Here is a 19,488-nt window from a genome sequence, read left to right as displayed (position 1 = left end):
TCAAGAAGGGATTTTAGAAGACATATCATGCTTCATATTCATTTATTACATTATAGCCCAGTTTGCTTAATAAAGCTCTTTGTTATCCTTTTCTGGAAAAGGGTGTGCTCATATGTCAGTGTTTGCCAGGAGCAAAACCATCACCTAAGTCAGGCATCTCTTCACGTGTGAACAAGTCTCATCCTAGGAACACACAGCTCTGCACCCTCTTTGCTCACTCTCGCACAAGCTTCACTGTCAGAGCTGCAAACTTTGAGTGTTTGGTACAATGAAACAAACTGAAAGCATTCTTGCTTTACCCTGAGAGATGGGAACATGGAGACTGGGATCAAGGCTCTCTTCAACAGCGTTTAGTATTTTAAAGCAGATGTTGTTGCTTTAATTTCTCCTCCTGGAGTGACCTATTTGTACATAGACAGACGTAAGTATCATAGCTAAAGGTTCATTACTTACCAACACTGAATTCCAGGTGAAATGTACCAAATGTCTGGAAATGAGGGAAGGTTTTGCTCTCCTGTATTTTCTTGCCAAGGTGAAAATTCACCTCCAAGTTATTCATTTGCAAATGCCTTTGAACTCAAAAGATAATGCAATTGCCTTCAAAGGTACTGGGCGGTCAAATTTCACATTGGATCTGTGTGTACCCAACAGTGGAATTTGGCTTCCAACCTATAACAAAACTGATAATGCATATTGGTTTTAAAAAGTGAAGTTTCACCTTGAGTTTTTCTCCTATAAGACCACTGAGAACTGACTGCTAATGTATTCTGGCATCCATCCAATTCTGCCATTATAGATTCACCTTCTTAACCCATAATACGTGTAATTCCTTCTTTCTGAGCCTGCTTCATTGGAGCCACATACATATGTGACCACCCAGCCAGAACATTTACTGGGAGAGCAGAGCTAATGTGACATGGTGCTGCAACCAATTAGCTCAGAAATCTTCAGACCATTCCAAGAGCACAATTCTACAATTCTAATTCATGATCTGGATGACTTCTGACCTTTGGTAGCTGCCAGACAGGACCAGGTCCCAGGTGCAATAGAGATGATCACAGATCATTATTGAATGATACTATTGGAAGGTCTACAATGGCACCTTATACCCTCCTCCAAAACTCTTCATGACAGTCATGGGCCCTCCCCATGCCCTTACCCGGAGTCTGCCCAGAACTTCATTTCTTGGGTTAGCAAATAGATTGTCTCTGACTATGATCTACAGTACAGGCACTCTTAAGGAGAAATGCCTAAATGAGCACCTAAGTAATGAACGGCAAACCAGTGTTTTCCTAGCTTACTGAATTATAAGACTCACCTGGGAATCTTTCAAAAATACGGATTTCAAGGGCTATCTCCCTAGAGATTCTGGTTCTCAGTGAGATCTGAGGACATTAAATGGACTGGGAAGTGCAATTTCAACAAGTGTTCAGGTGATTCTTCTGGTTAGGCAAGTCTAAAACAAGTATGATGAAGAGAGGACAATGGAAGAACTAACAGAGAGAAAAAGACACAGCTACATTTCCACGAGGTCCCCTGACTAGTTAACTTCAAAGTCGACTCTAACTGATTGAGAGCTCACATTGTCCATGGAGTTATTTGTGCAATCTCCAGTTCCTTGGAACTGTGAAGAAATGTTTCTGCCCTCTCCTTTTCCTGCAGCTTTTCCAAACCGCATACTGGGCAGAAAATCTGTCTTTGAGGGAAAATAAACAACTGTTGTAGCAAAAAGAAAGAAAGGAGGAACTACCGCCATTCACTTTAAACCTTCAGTTTTTAAAATAGATTGTGGGACTTGCCTTGTAACTCCCCTGAAGGCTCAAATATAAAATCTTAGGAAACTCTTTGAAGTTTAGAGGTCTAGGTGAGTTTAGTACCCCAGTCACAGAGGACATCGGGAGGCCTTTGTTTTCACCACTGCAGTTAGTTGCATGCCAAGTCCAGTCTGGGAATCAAGGAATGGCTTTGAAACAAAGTCTTAAAAGCTCCCCATCACCTAGATTTGTTTTATGAACAAATGTGCTGGGTAAAAAAAATAATAGTTGATTTGACCTTTATAGTTTGATGAGCAAAACTGAAGTAAAATAATGACTAGAACTGGGATTAAAAGAAGACTTTTCTGTGGAAAATGTTTGCCTCTATCAAATGTATGTAAGCATGCAGCACTTCTCACTTTCTTATGTTACTATTTGTTTTTCAGGTGGTACCACAGTGCTGACCACAGAAAAGCCAACCATAATAGACAGCACAATACAATCAGGTAAAATAAAAAATGAAGTAGATTTCCCACATGCCTGTACTCCCCTGCCTTCTCCCTCCACCCCCTGGTCCCAAAATAGAGCATTACTATACTTCTGGGTTTCAGGTCCCCTCAAAGTTCTGGAAAAGAGATGCTATGCAGCATCTGGTCTCCAAGCACGAGCCATAAACATTGCTTCTCTTCCGTCCTCACGTTCACGTACGTGCAGCAGGGAGTGAGATTTCCTGCTCCATCAGTAATTGCCAAACGGTGACAACCCAGCTCTCTGCTGAAGAAACAGGGTAACATACTTTGTTTAAGTGCAGCACAGCTAGGACATGGACTGTGTTTGCAAACTGCAGGAGAAGGAAATCTCACAGGCAGCAGCCTGACTATTTATTTTCATCACCATTCTACAAAAATGAGACAGGCAAAGTTTGTCAGTTTTGCCTGCCACAGATTTGGCAGCTTTACAACATTTCCAGTGGGCGTGCCATGAAATGGGGTGCAGGAAGCCACAACAATAATTGTGCATGGGGAGAGGGCCACCCCTGGGAACAGCACCTCCTCATCTATTTATTAATAGAAAGGCACAATGACCTTTAAAGCCCTTGGTTTACTGTTTATCAAGGCCAAACACAGTTAAATGGCGGCCTCCCGCTTTCTCTCCTTTGTATTGTGTTAGTATTCCACAAAATTCTTCCCCACAGGCCCACATGAAGGGAAACAGTCAGTATAAGCAATCAGAGGTTTCAAATACTTTAAAGTTAATCATTAGAGTCAGGTGAACAGGTCAGCTTTCCAGCTTCTCCCATTTCCTTTATAGAAGCTCATGCAGCCCTGGCCTCCACAGTCACTTACTAATGGGGCGTGTGGTGTATATCAATGTTTCCTCAACACCATGACAGTACCCAGCTAGGCAGAGAGCAGAAAGGACTGCTCTAATTAGTATGCTTTCTTATAGGACCCTTTCACTATTGACCTGATTAAACTACAAAACAAACTTTTCTTCAGTTGGACTTAACCCAGGTTTCCTTCTAGTGTGCAGATTGACAAAATTCCTGATACCACACAACTCAAACACCCCAAATACCAAAAGATGAAACAGAAAAGTAATCTGTCCACCAAAAATTCTGAAAACTCTGTAGTCCTACCCACATCTTTTTCTGGTATACAATGTGTCCTTAAAGGATGGTGCAGCCACCTGGAGAGTTGGAGCTGCCTCATGAGTGAAGCAGGTGTCTCACTTGCTTCCTGCTCTTCCTGAAAATTCTCAGCCCCATGGGGTGATGTTCTGCAGAGCAACCACGGCTGGCCCTCTAGGACTCTGTAATAGAAAAGAGGGGGCAGGTGAGAAAATGAAGTTCTAACAATATAACAAACATTTTAGCTGCACAATTAAAATTGTGCCAGAGAATTAATTAAAGCCACTATGAAATTGCCAACTAACTTGTTTTTATGTCATCTTTCTTCTTGTCTATTAAAAGAGCTAAGGATCATTAAAGAAATAAGAGGGAGCAACTCCTGCAGAGAAAACAGAAAGGCCTATCAGATCCCTGAATGTGGAAGGTCTATTTTATCAGAGCAGGAATGACTTTATGAACACACTTGATTTGTGCATGAGCTCGAGGCCATTGGTATGAAAGCTTCACAGAAGAGGTTCAGGGCCAGACAGTCACCTCCACAGGGTCTACTGGAGCCAGAGGGCAGATGTACAAATCAAGAACCAGGAAGACACATTGTTAGCACAATCTGAATAAGTCCATGCCAAACCTACAGTGTTTACTGATAGCGTCCACTTTTGAATTCCAGGGTCTGCCCAGAGTCCTTTACAAATCACTCTGGTTTCCTGTTTTTCCATTGCCTGAACCACAAATCTGGCTCCAAGTCTTTGTTTGTGGATAATGGATGTCTGCATTTATTTTTCTTTTGAGGAGTTCTGTGCATTGTCACTTTCTAACTAAGCCAATGTTTAGAATGCTCACAAGGACCTGAGAGTGTAAGTCAGAAGCCAACTCTAACTCTGAGATGTCCCCCAGGGGTCAGGCCCATACTGTTCTGCAGGCTTCAGATACTTTAGACATCTTAACAAGCAGCAAAAAATCAGACCCCTAAACCTTTGTCGTAATCTGATTTTGATGAGGCCAGTATAGACTCAAGTGGAGTCTCAAGGTTTCATTTAGGATTCCATATAATAAACTCAGTGGGTATATAATATTCATATACTGCCTGGGTTGTCATCAGATGCATGAAACTCTGTCAATTCTCTGCCAGGAACTGATGAGAACCCTACATTTTAAATCCAGCTACCCCTGGTGAAGACTTTTACCTTCTGAGAATTTTCAAATAGTCCTAGAGCAGCTCAGAGTGTATTCATAAACTCTGATTACATGGGGCTCTGCTCCTCTACTTGTTTGTACTGAAAGTCCAGTCTATGAGTTAACAACTCAATAGAAATCCAGATTTAAAAGTTAAGTCCTTGTGCATATACTGTGCTAATGATTCAACTGCAAGCAAGACAGGTTCAACAAGTACAGCAGGTGCTTGCTCACAGGGGCTATAAATTTGTTTCAAGTTCAGAATATTGTTTCCTGCAATTTTTAAGATTCAAAAACGAATTTATTTAGCCAGATTATTCTCAATGAATTTAACAAGAATTGTGCAGTTACAGGGCTTGAGTAATATTTTGAAGATTTTAAGGTCCATAGTCCCATATACTGATTCTATTGATCCATTGTTTTTTTCCTCTTTCCCAACTCTTTTCTTCTTCCATTCCTTTCTCTTTCTCTGTTTTCTTCTTTTCTTCCTTTCTATAAATGCTTACTTGTATTTTGTGTGTTTAATTGTCTCTCTGTTTAGGCTTCAATTTTCAACATTTGAGCTACTCTTACTCTATACCTCTCCCTCGCAAAATGCATACTTTAAAAAATATATTTTAAATAAGCAAGATTGGCCACAGTAAGTTATATACTCAGGAAAGGAAGAAAAAAGAGTAGTAAAATACAATATGTTAGAGCAGTTCACCCTATTAGACTCATTAAATGTTGGAAGATCAAAGTAAACTGCCATCTATTGAAACAGGAGAAATGCCAAAAACACCCTTTTAGGCAAAGCTGTCCTAGTGATTACAGAAATACCAAATTTCATGTATTTTATGATATAACCAGAATATTGCTAGCCAAAATAATGACAATGTGGTTTTCTATACGATATAATAAATTTAATGTATTAACAAGGTAAATATAACCAGACGTGTGTGCTGTAATGGCTTGCTGTCCTCCTCTATGTGCGTGTCTTGTAAACTACATTTAAGGAGAAAATCCAAAACCACACACACATTAACATATTCCATTATTAACATTTTCTAACATGAGATTATGCAACGATACATTCCTGATTGTGGGCATTGACCTCTGAGGTTGTTCAACCATTCAGTCACTGTTCAGTTGACTTTACTTCATCTACATAATTCGATATTGTTGCACAAATGTGGTAAATTTTGGAAAGGGTTTCTCATGCTATGTGAAGTTCTATTTCATGGTTATGGTGGGCTAGACATGAAGTACAGCTCTCCGGTAATATTGTGAGCACTAACTCAAAGTGATCACATTATACACATCATATGGCTTATATACTTCCTCACACTGGCCTTGTGCACACTTTGGGAGGTCACATTGTCACTGAAAGCAAGACTCCATCCTTCTCAGTTTCAACAATCCATATAGTGCATTTCTTCCAAAATTTTACAATAGCATTTGAAAAGAGTTCCTTGCAAACTACCAATGCAAAGAAAATCATCTTTATCTATTCAATAAATCTTCCATTAAAATTCCTCTTGTCATTGTTAATGTGGAAGAGAAGTAAAGGAGCCAGGCTCGAAGAAGAAAGCAAGATATTTTGTATTAAACACTTAAGTAAAGTTAAAGAAAAGATCAATACAAGGTAATACCTCACTTCCCTTATTGTGCACTGGGATGGTTTTGAGACATTTGTAGATTCGGTTGGCAAGTCGTCCTAGGCACTTTCTCTCTGTTTCCGTGCTGCCACCTTGTGGACCGCCTCACCTCTGTGAGAAGCATCGCCAACCTTCTTTAGGGAAACAGACCTCTTGTGTTCCATTTTCATAAGGAGGAGGCATGGAACTGACAGAAGCATGAGCGTCTTATCTTTAGGAGTCTTTTTATTGTTAACTTAAATTTACCGAAAAACATCTGAGCATCATTGAGTTTCATTTTTTCCATACTGAAATTCAAGCTACTTTCAAAAGGAGGATGGAGTAAAAAAAATTAAAATAAAAAAAAAACACTATAGTCAAGTAGCTTCTTGCAGACCATACAAGAGAAATTATTCCTGAGAATTCACTCATACTTTTCTTTCAGATCCCAAGGGAAGCGTCTTGAATATTTAAAAACAAAGCAAAACAAAATAAAAAATAAAATGGGTATCTATTCAAATGTGCCTCAGTTTTACATGACCTTGTATTGAGGTATTTAAGTAAAATGAACCATTTGTATGCAAATTATAAAATTCATTAAAAGGGCAGAAACTACACTTACAATTAATTGACCTAAAATAAAGCACAGAAGAAAAAAAAAATAACCTTAAGAACTGCTTCAGAGTTCTGGCACTAAAGACCCAAAGTATAAGCCACTGTATTGAGAATACAAATAGCCTCCAGGCTGAGGGATTCACTCATCCATTTCTAGACTTGAGATTCCTGGGTCAATTTCTAATTAAGATTATTTTAATTGGTGAATATCAATATATATAATCCATCCTCAAGAACATAGTATCTTTTATATTAAATATTGTAGAAATAAGGAGAATACTACAGATATAATATACGTGCTTTGGAAAGTAACCTGCCAGGAGATTTCATATAAAACAGACAGTCCATACTTTTATGAAGCTGCATTTTAAAAAATTACTAAATGTGATTTTGCAAATGTTTGACATCTCCATGCACCTTTGAGTTTCCTGGTTATTCTGGATTTTGTGCCTTTCCTAGAATTTTCGAACAGACATTAAGTTAGATGCATAAATTGTGCTTTCCATGAACAAATTAAGGGCCTTTCTGACCCAGATGATTAAATTTGTCTTTCTCTGCTTGTCTCTATTTTTCTTTTCCACCCACTGAAGAGTTTCCAACATATGGTTTTAACTGCGAATTTGGCTGGGGTTCTCACAAGACATTCTGTCACTGGGAACATGACAATCACGTGCAACTCAAGTGGAGCGTGTTGACCAGCAAAACGGGACCAATCCAGGATCACACAGGTAATGGGGAGTTCACTGTGGCCTAATTTCTTTGAACTAGAAGCGTAACTGTGGAGGTTTCCTAGAGTCTGTGAATCTAGGGGATATAGAAAATACTACAGAGTGTTCACTTATGCTTTTATTTCCTAAAATTAACGAGATTTCTTTCCCTAGTAGAGATACACTTAGTAGCAGAAAATGCTGACTAAATTGGGCAACTGATTGACCTCCTGAAATATAGCAAACTGGGCCAAGTTGTGTGAATGAGTACCTGTTTTATACTTTTTCTGATCCTTTTCAATGAAGAAAACCAAATTCAAAAGTAGAAAAGAAATAGCAACAAGCCCTGAATGTGCACACTCCAACTTTAACAATGATCAAATCATAAGGATCTTACTTCGTTATTCCTGACTCTGCCCTGTTCTGAGGCAAGTCCAGACACATATTATGTCATCTCATTTATTTACAGGTGAACAAACAATAAATGAGCTTCATTCTTGTTCTCTCTGGACCCTTAAAGTAGAAGTGGTCCAGAAGGTGGGGTGAGGTTCTTATCTTTTGGGGGTGATTTTAAATCTGAGAAGGTGGAAACCTCACGACACCCCAGTTCACAACACCTTGCCTCCTGGCCCTGGCCCCGTCTTATTTCCCTTTAAATTTAATTGGTGGCAGAGGGATAAGTTGGGGGAGAGAGGGAACTGATGCCAACCACTTCAGTGAAATCTTCTATCTACCCCGGTCTTCTTTCCTTCACAGTTATTTCATTCCCCAATTTGAGATGTGGTATAAAAAACCCACAGTGTTCTGCCCTAATATACACACACTCACAATGAGCACCCAACCCACAAAAATTTCCCATACTCAGTGATGCTCACAGGACTGCTTACTCAGTAGTGGCTTCCCCAAGATATTTGCTGTTGCTGAGAGACCTCATTAAGCAACGTTTCCCCCATGCTGGTGTTTTGAGCCAGTGGGCCAGTGAGGCAATGGGTGGGCAGAGGGCACTTCATGCCTTTTCCATTTTGTTGTTCTCTTTTCTATGCTATGTCCTCAGCAAATATAACCATTAAGTAGGCTGAAAAGGCCTCCTTCCACCACAGCTAGCTCCTTGCCTATTGAGAATGACAAGGCCATTGGATAAAATTGGACTCCTTTAATTCTGATATACTTTCAATTGAATCTTAAGACAAGCAGTTTTAGAAAACTTAAAATACTTTCACTGTAAATGGCACCGTACATATAAATGGCATCAAATTAACCAAATGCAGTTAGCTGGAGTGAAGGCAGTAATGGTGGAAAAATTGATGCAAAGTAGAGCAAAATGGCTCAGTGGGATCTGACATTCAAAGGAGGTTAAAAGTGATGTTAGCCGGAGACAAAAGCTGAAAGGCTCACAGAGGTGAAGCACTAATTGAGAAAACGAAAACAGAGTTCCTGACCCAGAGCTGTGACAAAAGCCCTGAGAAGGAAAATATCAGCACTGTGTGTTTGAGTATCAGAAGAGGACAGCTTGTCTTAGGGTAACAGCTAAGAAGTGGGATTTCTTCAGCAGGATCTGTGTTTTTTGCTCTCCCAGACACCCAGATTTCCCTAGCTATAGTGCCAGGCCTGCCCTGACTGGAAAGAGCCTCCTGCAGCACTAGTAATGCAATCACTTGCCAAGAGCAGTGGGTGAACCTGACATCTGAGAGGCAGGGCTTGTTAACATGAGAAAACGTAGGCGGAAGAACCCTGCACAGCTCACATGCGCACAGACCAACATCACATGGAATGCAGCACTTTGCAGATCAGACATGAAGATTGTTTTTAAACTAACACTACCTAGGTACACTGTCCTGCTGTTTGAATTTATTTAAAGGAATCCCACTTGTTTCTCTGCGTTTGACCTCTAAGAATGAAGCTATGTACCTCCTCAGAGAGGATTCCTGAAGCCCAGAATCTTTACCTGGTTCACTGGGCACATGGCACCTGAGCAGCCCCATTGTTACACAACACATGTCTTGGGCACAGGGGACGCATGTTTAAAGGAGGATGGCCCTGCCCTTGAAGAGCTCCCAGTCTGGTTGTGGGTGGAAATGATCACAGTGCAGTGGAATGAGGGAGACCAGTGTCAGAAGTGATCATGAAAAATAAGACAGGAAGGGTCAGAGAGAGCAGTCCTCTCTCAGAGATACTGTAAGCTCGGCTTGAGTAAGGAGTGACCTATGCAGAAGGCGTGAAGGGGAGGGGGTCTGTATTTTGGCAGACTGCCAGTGATGTGGTTTGGAAAGATTCCCGTGTAAAGCAGTTAGATATGGGACAGGGGATGGGCTGAAGGCAGTGAGGAGCATTTTAAACAGAAATGTAACATGAGCAAATTTTTCAAAGTCTACAATGGCAGCAGGGCCAAAGCCAGGTCAGGCCCCTCAGACAGTTTTCCTCTTGCGCACATCCACCTACCTTCTGTCTGCCACCTGTTCACTAACTTGCCCAAATCAACTCCATGGGCACAATGAATGCGTTTCCTCTCTGCCAATCTCCAACTTCAGTCTTTTTCCATAAGATTGTGGGAGGAGGTAAAAACAAGATGGGTACATTGTATACCTCTTCACTGTCCGTCTTGATGGACTGATCCACTATTCAGCTCAGTGAAATGGCACTGTCTCCAAGAAAGGCCACCGCTACTTGCTTTATTTTATCAGCCAAATAAAACAAACCCCAGGAGCAACTTAGTCAGCCTAGTCACAGGGGACCCTCTCTAAGCACTGAGAGCATCAAATATAATACTGGAACTGTGATTTTTATCTGCTCCCTCCTTTTCTTATTCCACCTGTCAGCTTCATTAAGCATGCTTCAGTGGAGTCTCAGACAAGCAGCCAGGAGAAAGAAGAAAGCTGCCTGCTGACTCATCCACTCCCACATGGACACTACTGACACAGGTGAGCAGATACAAGGATCTGCTCATGTGTGCACCATGAAAAATTATCTTACAAATACACACCTCCCAGACAGCAAACAAAACACCCTGCTGCCCACTGAGGCCCAGGCACCAGGTTCACACTTAAATCAGGTGAGGCAGAGAGGAGGCAATTTCTATTTGCAGAGTAAACAGGGAAGCATGAGTTGTGTGTTAGACCAGGTGGTGGCAGGAAGTAATGTTCCCACTGTGAGTAATTAAAAGCAAAGCCAAAAGTAAGTCCTCACAGCTCCGCAAATGTCTATGTTACCGAAATGACACCTCCTGATAAGGCTCGAAAATGCAACCTTGCCTCTCCTTGAACCAGAACCCTGCATCCCAGAGGAGCCGGGACACAGTTGAGATTCAAGCTCTTGGGTTTATTTCTGGAATGTATATCATTAAAATAAAGTAGGAAAAAATCTGAATTTGGGGAAAAAAGATCACTAGATTATTTGAAAAAAATGCAGCTTTTTTATTATCAAGTAGTTATAGTGCTCAAAGTATCATCATCCAGAAGCCTTGCTGCTTGAATGATAAATAAGAATACATCTAAATAACCATATTCCATTTAGTGTCTGTATTCACAGAGGTGCTGCTGAAGCAATCAACCTTAAAGTAGCATGAAAATAGGTCTGCCCTCTGCTTTCAGTCTGCTTGCAATGGTGCAGAGGCGCTTTGAGTCACAGTTCACATCCCTCCAACCATGCTTGGAATGGATAGTGTCTCACTGCTGCTTTACAGCCTTTTCCCAACCATATATTCACTTACACTGCAGAGCGGAGCCTTGGGTCCCCGACAATGGTGCCCTGTTCCCTTTCCACTGCAGGTTTGGGTTCTTGGTACTCAGTCCAGAAGAGAAATTTTGAGTGGTGGAAGTTTAAAGAAAAGAACAAAGTAGTCATAAATTCGGCCACTCTTCCTAACACAGTTTTCTGTCACAGCAGGAGATGGCAACTTCATCTACTCCCAAGCTGATGAAAATCAGAAAGGCAAAGTGGCTCGCCTGGTTAGCCCTGTGGTTCATTCCCAGAACTCCGCCCACTGCATGACCTTCTGGTATCATATGTCTGGTTCACATGTGGGCACACTGAGAGTCAAGCTGCGCTACCAGAAGCCAGAGGAGTATGACCAGCTGGTCTGGATGGCTATCGGACACCAAGGAGACCACTGGAAGGAAGGACGTGTCCTGCTACACAAGTCTCTGAAACTTTACCAGGTATACCCCTTCCCAGGGCAAGGAGGGCTGATGTTTCAGGGACACGGGGGATCATGTTCTGAAGGTTATCAGATGAGGTGTGGGAATCATTCCAAAAATTATTTTAGGGGTTTCTTGAAACTGAGATATTGCGGCAATGATGATAATCTCAGTAGCATATTGCAGAGTCCTAGATTACAGAAATAGAACCAATTTGCTGAGAAATGGGCAAATATGTTACTTTATAATCTATTTTTAGGCTGTCACAATGAACATTCATTTTATCTCCTGCTTTTTTTCAGTTTTAAATTTTATATTATGAAAAGAGAGTGTGAGGATAAGTTTTATGCCATAGCCAGGCAGTTAATATGGATCGCTGAGTAAAGCATGCAGCAATGCGAAATTTCATGAATTTATGTGCCATATCTTAAGCTGAGCAAGCATTTGTGGGCACTGCGATTTGGGACTGAACAGTTTAATACTGTGGAAATGATCTAATTTTTAGGTGATTTTTGAGGGCGAAATTGGAAAGGGAAACCTTGGCGGAATTGCGGTGGATGACATTAGTATTAATAACCACATCTCACAAGAGGAATGTGCACGTAAGTACGAGTTCTGTGGAAACCGGTGGAGCACTTGCCCAGGGCAGAATTCTGGCCATATAATGGGCTTTGTCTTGCTCATCTAGACCTAGAATTTCACTGTGGCCTGTGAGCTTATCATGTGACATCAATGTTCTGGTGCAACAGGGCAAAAATCAGGTCAGTTTACATTTAGCTGCCCCACTGACTAACCTATTTCATTTATGTCTGATTGGTCCCTATAAAACCATGTAATGATGTGAACTCCAAAGATCATAGCAAAGAAAAACTCAGTTTACAGGCTATATATACCATGCCAAAACATTTTAACGAGCAGTGGAAAACTCAGACATCTGGATAATTCTAAATATTTGTATGCGTAAACAACACAGCAGGCCTTTGAAAGTTTAATCACAGTGAATTTGAGATAATATTGTTAATGAATCATAGAAACCATCATTTGCTTTATTACAAAAACATATTTCTTACTCTAAAATATTTGAAATGATTCCAAAGAATAAATTAAATTTAGAAACTTTGCCTAGTATTTCAGAGTTTGTTTTTTATTGATCTGTTTTTATTTATATGTATATGATAAAAGTCAGATAGAAAACTAATCCATATTCCCCAGTTCTTAATATAGAATTATAAATAGCATCACTAATGGCAGTGTAATAGCACAGTAATTAGTCCTAAGCTCCATTTGCTATAATTAAATTTTTGTTATATATTATTATATAATAGGATGTTAAGCACAACAAAATGGAATAAGTCTATTGGGTAGACTCAAGGCAAAGGAAACCTATTGGCTATAATGGGTTTTTGGTCACTTCAGCAATTTACAGAGCATTTTATACAATATATTGAATATACATCATTTCTAAAGGGGCAATAATTTGATAGTGTCAAATTAAAGAAATTGGGGGAAATAAAAGAGCAGTGAATAAAATCTCCTTTTTCATACTATATAAGGAAATATATTTAATGTCACACTAGTTAGGAAATCTTCATAGAAAAGGATATTTCAGTTGCAATTACTTTACAAATTCTCCACATCCAAGTCTACACTGCTGTTAAGAGACACATTCCATGTAGTTACACAGTGCACGCAGCACCACTGCTTTCCTATTCTAGGGTGAGGGTGATGATGGTGATGTTTTTCAAATGTAGAGCAAACTCCACAAACTAAAACAAACAAATTCCAGTTCAACAAGTTTTAACTGACCACTTACTATATGCAAAGCAGCGTCCAGTGCTCCCATTAATATAGAGAAGCCTGAGACAATTCTGTGAGCACTTTCCTTTTCATGTTACCGGTGCACTTTGCTGTAGCTGTCACAAGGCACTGTCCTCAGAAAGTCACAGCGAAAGCCCCCTTAAACACTTTCTGTTGCTGTACTGTTGAAAAGATGTCTTGAATAATTATATAATTACTCATCAAATATTTAGTGTGGCCCCTATTATGTTCTGGACACTGTTCTAAATGCTGGGGATATAGCAGTGAACAAAGTACTGAAAATCCCCAGCCCTCTACTCAGAACTGTAAGGGATGCCAACACTCCACTTTTTCCAGAGACTTCTTTTTTTCCATTTTTTTGTTTTTTGGGGTTTTTTGGGTGGAGGAGGGTTGCTTGTTATTGTTGTTGTTTTGTAACATACAGGACACAGTCTCTTGCCTCAAGAGCTAGTATATTATCTGAGAAACCAAACTAACACTCATCAAACTTAGGAAGCTGTTGCCTACAAAGGCACAGTCTGGTAGCCATATGAACAACCCCACTTCTTTTTCTTATTTTCACCAAATTTCCCACACTCCAAATGCCAGAACTGTTTCTCTCAACCCTTCTCTGCTCCTAAACAGCACACTTGGCTAATATCACTGCCACATACCTGGATTTAGTGCCACTACATAATCATTTCACAATGTCTCTATCGCTCCGCAGTTATGTGGTGGGTCAATTGTACTCAAACTGCAAAGGAAAGTCAGCTGGGCCATGAGCATGTGTGTGTATGAGCATCTATGTGTAAGGTTTATGTAGTTTGTATGATTGTATTTTGTTAACAGTTCAAATATCTTTTTTGATTTTGTTTGACTTGTCAGGACCAGCAGATCTGGATAAAAAGAACCCAGAAAATAAAATTGATGAAACAGGTAAATTTGACCAATTTTACTTCCTGACCAATTTTTAAAATAATTTTATGTGGCTTTCATTCTATTTATAGGAAAACTTTCTATCACAATGCAGTCTAAGCTGCACTGAAGCTGCCAGACTCTGTGTCAGTCTGGCTTGCGCAAGTGGTTGAGCCCTGGAGCAGGGTGCCAGCCAGGCCCTTCCCTACCTGAGCTGAAAGAGGACTTAGAGGATAATGAAGGGAGCCAGGCTCATTTTATAACTGCAAACAGAGAGCTAGTGAAGACCAAGACATTCCCAAGACCTGCAGTGATTTCCACACTGTAACTTGAAACCAACCCAAATGCTTGAGCCTGGTTGATATCCAGAGATGGTCTTTAAAGCAATGGAACCCAGTGCCTGTGACAACCTGTTGAGTTTGGTCCATATGTTACCATCCTCTCTACTGGAACCCTAGATTTGTGATGATGATGGTAAGGATTTACTGAGGAGCTAGTCTGCCCCGAGCACTTTACCCACCACATAGGTTATCTCTATACTCCTCACAACTGTTCTCTGAGGTTTATTTTTCCCCTTTTCAGATGAAGAGACTGAAACTCAGGGCAGTGACTTGCCTGAAGTAGCACAGCCATTTAGGTGGTAGACTCCAACTTGAGACTGATTAACTTGAAAATGTGTTTTCTTTGAACACTAGTTGGTGATCCAATTCAAGATATTTGATCAGAGTTAGGCCTTATCTGATGTTATTTTATTTCCAGAGTTTTCCATACCTGCTGGCCAGCAGCTGTTAATCGTTGGACACTTGTCCCAGCCCTACCTGTTGGCATCAACATCTGTTGCTCTTAGCAATGTGGTCCTACCATAGCCAGACTTCGATTTGACAGAGACACGTGACTTATTTAGCTTAGCTACATAGCCTGCTCTGAGATGTAAACTTTGTTAAAGGTTGTTTCAAAACAACGTTTTATCAAGAGAGAAAACATTAATATGCCCCCATGGGTTGTTTGCTCCTGTTTAGGGACTTGCATCTCATATTTTTAGTTTTCTTTGATTGGAATCTTCATTGATGTGAGCACTGTAAGTAAATGCCATGCACAATGCACATTAACATTTTAGTCTCATTTCTAGTACCAGGTAATTAGGCCCAAAACTCCCATGTTCACAAACCCTCATGTTCCACTCTAAAGAAAACACTTCTCCAGGGACTGAACTGCAAGGCAACATGACTGTCTCCAGTGAAACCACCAGGGCTGCATAGATGCTAATTATTAAACATGTTCAACTTAGCATAGCAAGACCTAGTATCTAGGTTGGAGCCATACATAGTCCCTTTTAAATGTCAGCAGCAAGCATTCCCTTGTTCTGAAAGATCTCTTTTTCTTGAATGAAACCACTGTAGACTTGGAAGAAACTTGACAGACTTGAAGATTTTACATGTGGGAGAACAAGCCATGTGTAAACCATGCCAGGCACTGGACATGCCCTCAGGAAAGGGCAGCCCAGAAAGTGTCCTGGTGCCTGGGTAGGATCAGGGGAACACCCAGAGAATGGTTAAATCCGTCACTGGACAAATATGAGACTAAGCATTTTGCAAAGCTTAGTAACTGTGTCTGGCCAAAGACTAAAAACACAGATTATAATCTAGCATAGATGGTAGGTTGCATGAAATCTGAATTATATTAGAACATAAACCCCACTGTTTACCCAGAATCGGTTATTTCCATATGCTAGGCTAGCTGTCAGGGCCACAGCCCTGCCCCCCACCGCGGTTACCCCTGCTACACCTCCATTCCCAACACCCAGACACAAACCTGGGTGTTTCCTGGCATCAGGGAGCCAAACCCCACTTCAGAAATCCCCTGCAGCGTCTGAGGAGAGGACAGAAGATGAGCATGTGATTTTGTCTTTATCCTTCCATTTCTCTATTGTTCTGTCTCCTTCTGTCTGGTATGTTGGCAGTTCTCATGTCGCCAGTTTTGTTTTTCTCCCCAGGGAGCACTCCAGGATACGAGGGCACAGGAGAAGGGGATGGGAACATCTCCAGGAAGCCAGGCAATGTGCTGAACACATTGGACCCCATCCTTATCACCATCATAGCTATGAGTGCCCTGGGTGTGCTACTGGGTGCCGTCTGCGGGGTCGTGCTCTACTGCGCCTGTTGGCACAATGGCATATCAGAAAGAAACTTATCTGCCCTGGAGAACTATAATTTCGAACTGGTGGATGGTGTGAAGTTGAAAAAAGACAAACTGAACACACAAAATACTTATTCGGAGGCATGAAGGCAGACAGATGAAAAGACGAATTGGAGAATTGAGGTAGAAGGGCATAAGAGCAACTTGATGTTGATCTTTCACTGGACAGGCTGGGAAATGCGTTGATGACGCTGAGCCAGGCTTTTCTCAGGAGCTTCAAAGAGTATGGCCAACAGACGTGAACAAGTTAGCTGTGTTAACGATCGGAATTATGTACAGTCAGCTTTTTTTCTGTTGGTTTAATTTGAATAATCAAATGCTGGTGTTGAGACCAAGTATGATTGACTTGATTCATTTTGACTCCCCCCTCTCTTCTTTTTATGAATACTTTATGGAAACTGTGCAAAATCCAAGATGCTGGCACCAAGTGTATTCCCTGGGGCCCTTTTGACGGACATGTTACCTGTAGCCCATTGCCCAGAGTATATTAGAATAACTGCATTTCAGTGGACTCCTGAAGCTGTACCTGTGTATAATTGCCCGTGTCGTGCATAGGCAAAGAAGGATTAGGATGTTTTATTTTAAAGTGCTGTAGCCTCAGTACCAATATAGTGTGTCAGCTCTGTTTACGAAGCAATACCGTTAAATTTCCTTGATGTTTTCCAGTGTTGTACTAAACCTCGTGCTTGTGAACTTCATACAGAAAACTGCCATTACCAGACTCTGCTGGCAACTGGGTGTGCTGCCGACAAACACAACAGAAAATCCTCGGCACTGGCTAGTCCATGTCCTCTCAAGTGCCTTTTTGTTTGTACTAGTTCACATTGTGTTATACTAATGACCTGCTCTGTTCCTTGCTGGTGTAAGTCCAGCTCTTTAATCAAAGCCCGGTGGCCCACTGTCTAACGAGAAAGTATATTTTAGTGTGAGACATCAGCTCCCGGGAAGGCAAGGGCTGGGAATATTTGGCAACATGGCTTAATTGCTCTGCTTTTTCCATAGTTCAATTTCCTGTCTCTTGATCCCTTTGTATAAAGCTGCAATATTCTCTCCTATGGTTCTTTCATAAGGAATGTATTTTCAAATGTAAACTCTTTCTCTCCTATCTCTCTGTCTTTTTTCTCTCTTAGAAGTTAAGCATTTGCCATTGTCCAGAAAAGAACTTGCAGCTTTAACCTGCTGGTAATGGCAAAGAACTTTACTAGACTTTATGTTTAAAAACAAATAAATAAGGGAAATTCCTAACTCTGCCCTCCAAAGTCTAACTTTGGTTTTCTTGTTAACTGGTAAAAGTGACAGTATCTTTTTTCCTTAAGCCATTTATCTGTCTACTCCAATCAAAATGATCTTTGATAGAAATGTTTGCATTTAATAGAAATAATGACAACTTGAGAGGAGAAATAATACCAACTGGCTTTCAAGTGAGACCCAAAGGAAGGACTGGATACAATTCTCCAAATGTCCAGAAATATGAGATTTTCACATCTATTTAGGAAAAAATGTTCCCTGAGATCTTGTTTTGGTATTGGATAAGACAAGGAAGTGGAAGAAAGATCAGTTAATTTAGGGAAGTGGCTAGAAATCCTGGTGCCTGGTGGTGAAGTATGTGAGTGATAAAAAATTAGTAAAGTCAAAACAAATGCTTTTAAAAATCCATTTAGCAGCAACTCTGAGAAAACAGACTTGAATGAATGCTTCTAGAAACTTCCTCTGGCTCATAAAGGAAAAGCCTGCCTTGGGACTGGGAAGACCTAACCCTCTAACAAGTCATAGAAGTAAATATCTGATCAGGCAGCAGAGGAATTAATCCAGAGAAGCTTTGGTTGTTTTCAATCTGTTTGTGTCATGCCATACTGTACATAAGAACCTTTAGAATTCCCTTCCTGCATTGCTATAGGTCTCACTCAAAAATTTTTTGAGAGTTGCATTTGCATCATGGAGGAGATGGTCCATTCATCTTTGTTTAATTGGATTGAGAATGTCTTCTGTTTCCAGGAAAGTATTGATCACTATGAAATAAGAATAGATTTTTGTCCCCAGAGGCATTCATTCAGTTGTCATAATCATACCAGGATGAAAGCACTAATACTTGATTTTTTTTAAGACAATGGACTTAAAGTTGTCCTCATCCAAGGAAAAATGATACTGAAACTTTAAATTTTAAAGTATCTTGCACTGATAAATATATTTAAAAATTATATGTTTATAAATTTATTAATTTGTAAAGGCAGTGTTACAAAATGTTCAGTTTATATTATTTTAGATTGTTTCGTAATTTCTAAAGGTGTAAAATAACATATTTTTTCTTTATTGAAATCTATAAAACTTTCTGTAGTAAAATGTTTTCATTTTACTGGTATATTATTGCTTCATGTTTTGTACCATCATAAAATTTTGTGCAAATTTTTTTTACAGAAATTTTTATTTTCTATGACAATATGACACTTGTAAATTGTTGTTTCAAAATGAACAGCAAAGCCTTAACTTTAAATGACATTTGTATTCTCAGACACTGAGTAGCATAAAAACTGCATAGAACTGAACTGTAACTTAAATTCCAAACTATGACTACTACATTCCAAAGAAACAGTTGAATTAAACATTTTCATAAAATATCCCAAACCTGATGGCTTTTATTATATTAGCATTGTGATTATTAAAGAAACTGGTATTATTCCAGCATCAAATAAATTTCAAAGTTTTTTTTAAGTCCTCTTTTAACAGTAATATCCTAATAAGGAGAGAAGATTAAGAAGACATTTCCTGAGGTAGAATACCAACCCAAATTGGATACTTGTCAAGATAATGAATAGAGAATTTAGCCTTATAAATGGGAGATTTCCAATGCCAAATTTTGTGTCAAATGTTCTATATTCCATTTGGTAAAGTTTCTTTTTTAAATGATTCACAAATATCTGTTGGCAAGTGTTCTTGTAGAAAACAGGTGATAAA

At 40.0% G+C, this 19,488-nt stretch overlaps 1 protein-coding gene across 5 annotated transcripts in view; it reads left to right on the top strand.

Moving 5' to 3' along the window:
• The window catches only part of NRP1 (neuropilin 1), a 153,718-nt gene extending 134,491 nt beyond the window's left edge, over nt 1-19,227 (top strand). For 4 of the 5 annotated variants that reach the window (XM_054582292.1, XM_054582291.1, XM_054582293.1 and 1 more), the window contains 6 exons: nt 2,201-2,260; nt 7,379-7,516; nt 11,378-11,649; nt 12,134-12,230; nt 14,311-14,361; nt 16,334-19,227. In XM_054582292.1, the coding sequence (XP_054438267.1) occupies nt 2,201-2,260; nt 7,379-7,516; nt 11,378-11,649; nt 12,134-12,230; nt 14,311-14,361; nt 16,334-16,623 (908 nt within the window). In that variant the 3' untranslated portion in view covers nt 16,624-19,227. Of the gene's footprint in view, nt 1-2,200; nt 2,261-7,378; nt 7,517-10,311; nt 10,805-11,377; nt 11,650-12,133; nt 12,231-14,310; nt 14,362-16,333 lie in introns of those variants that run through there. The other variant, XM_054582294.1, reaches the window with a different exon arrangement.
• Nucleotides 19,228-19,488: the final 261 nt, after the last annotated feature.

Source organism: Pteronotus mesoamericanus, unplaced genomic scaffold (genome assembly GCF_021234165.1).
Source record: "Pteronotus mesoamericanus isolate MK-2021 breed Mesoamerican mustached bat unplaced genomic scaffold, CSHL_Meso_final contig_69, whole genome shotgun sequence".
NCBI lineage: Eukaryota > Metazoa > Chordata > Mammalia > Chiroptera > Mormoopidae > Pteronotus > Pteronotus mesoamericanus.
This window is presented reverse-complemented; position numbering and strand designations above follow the sequence as displayed.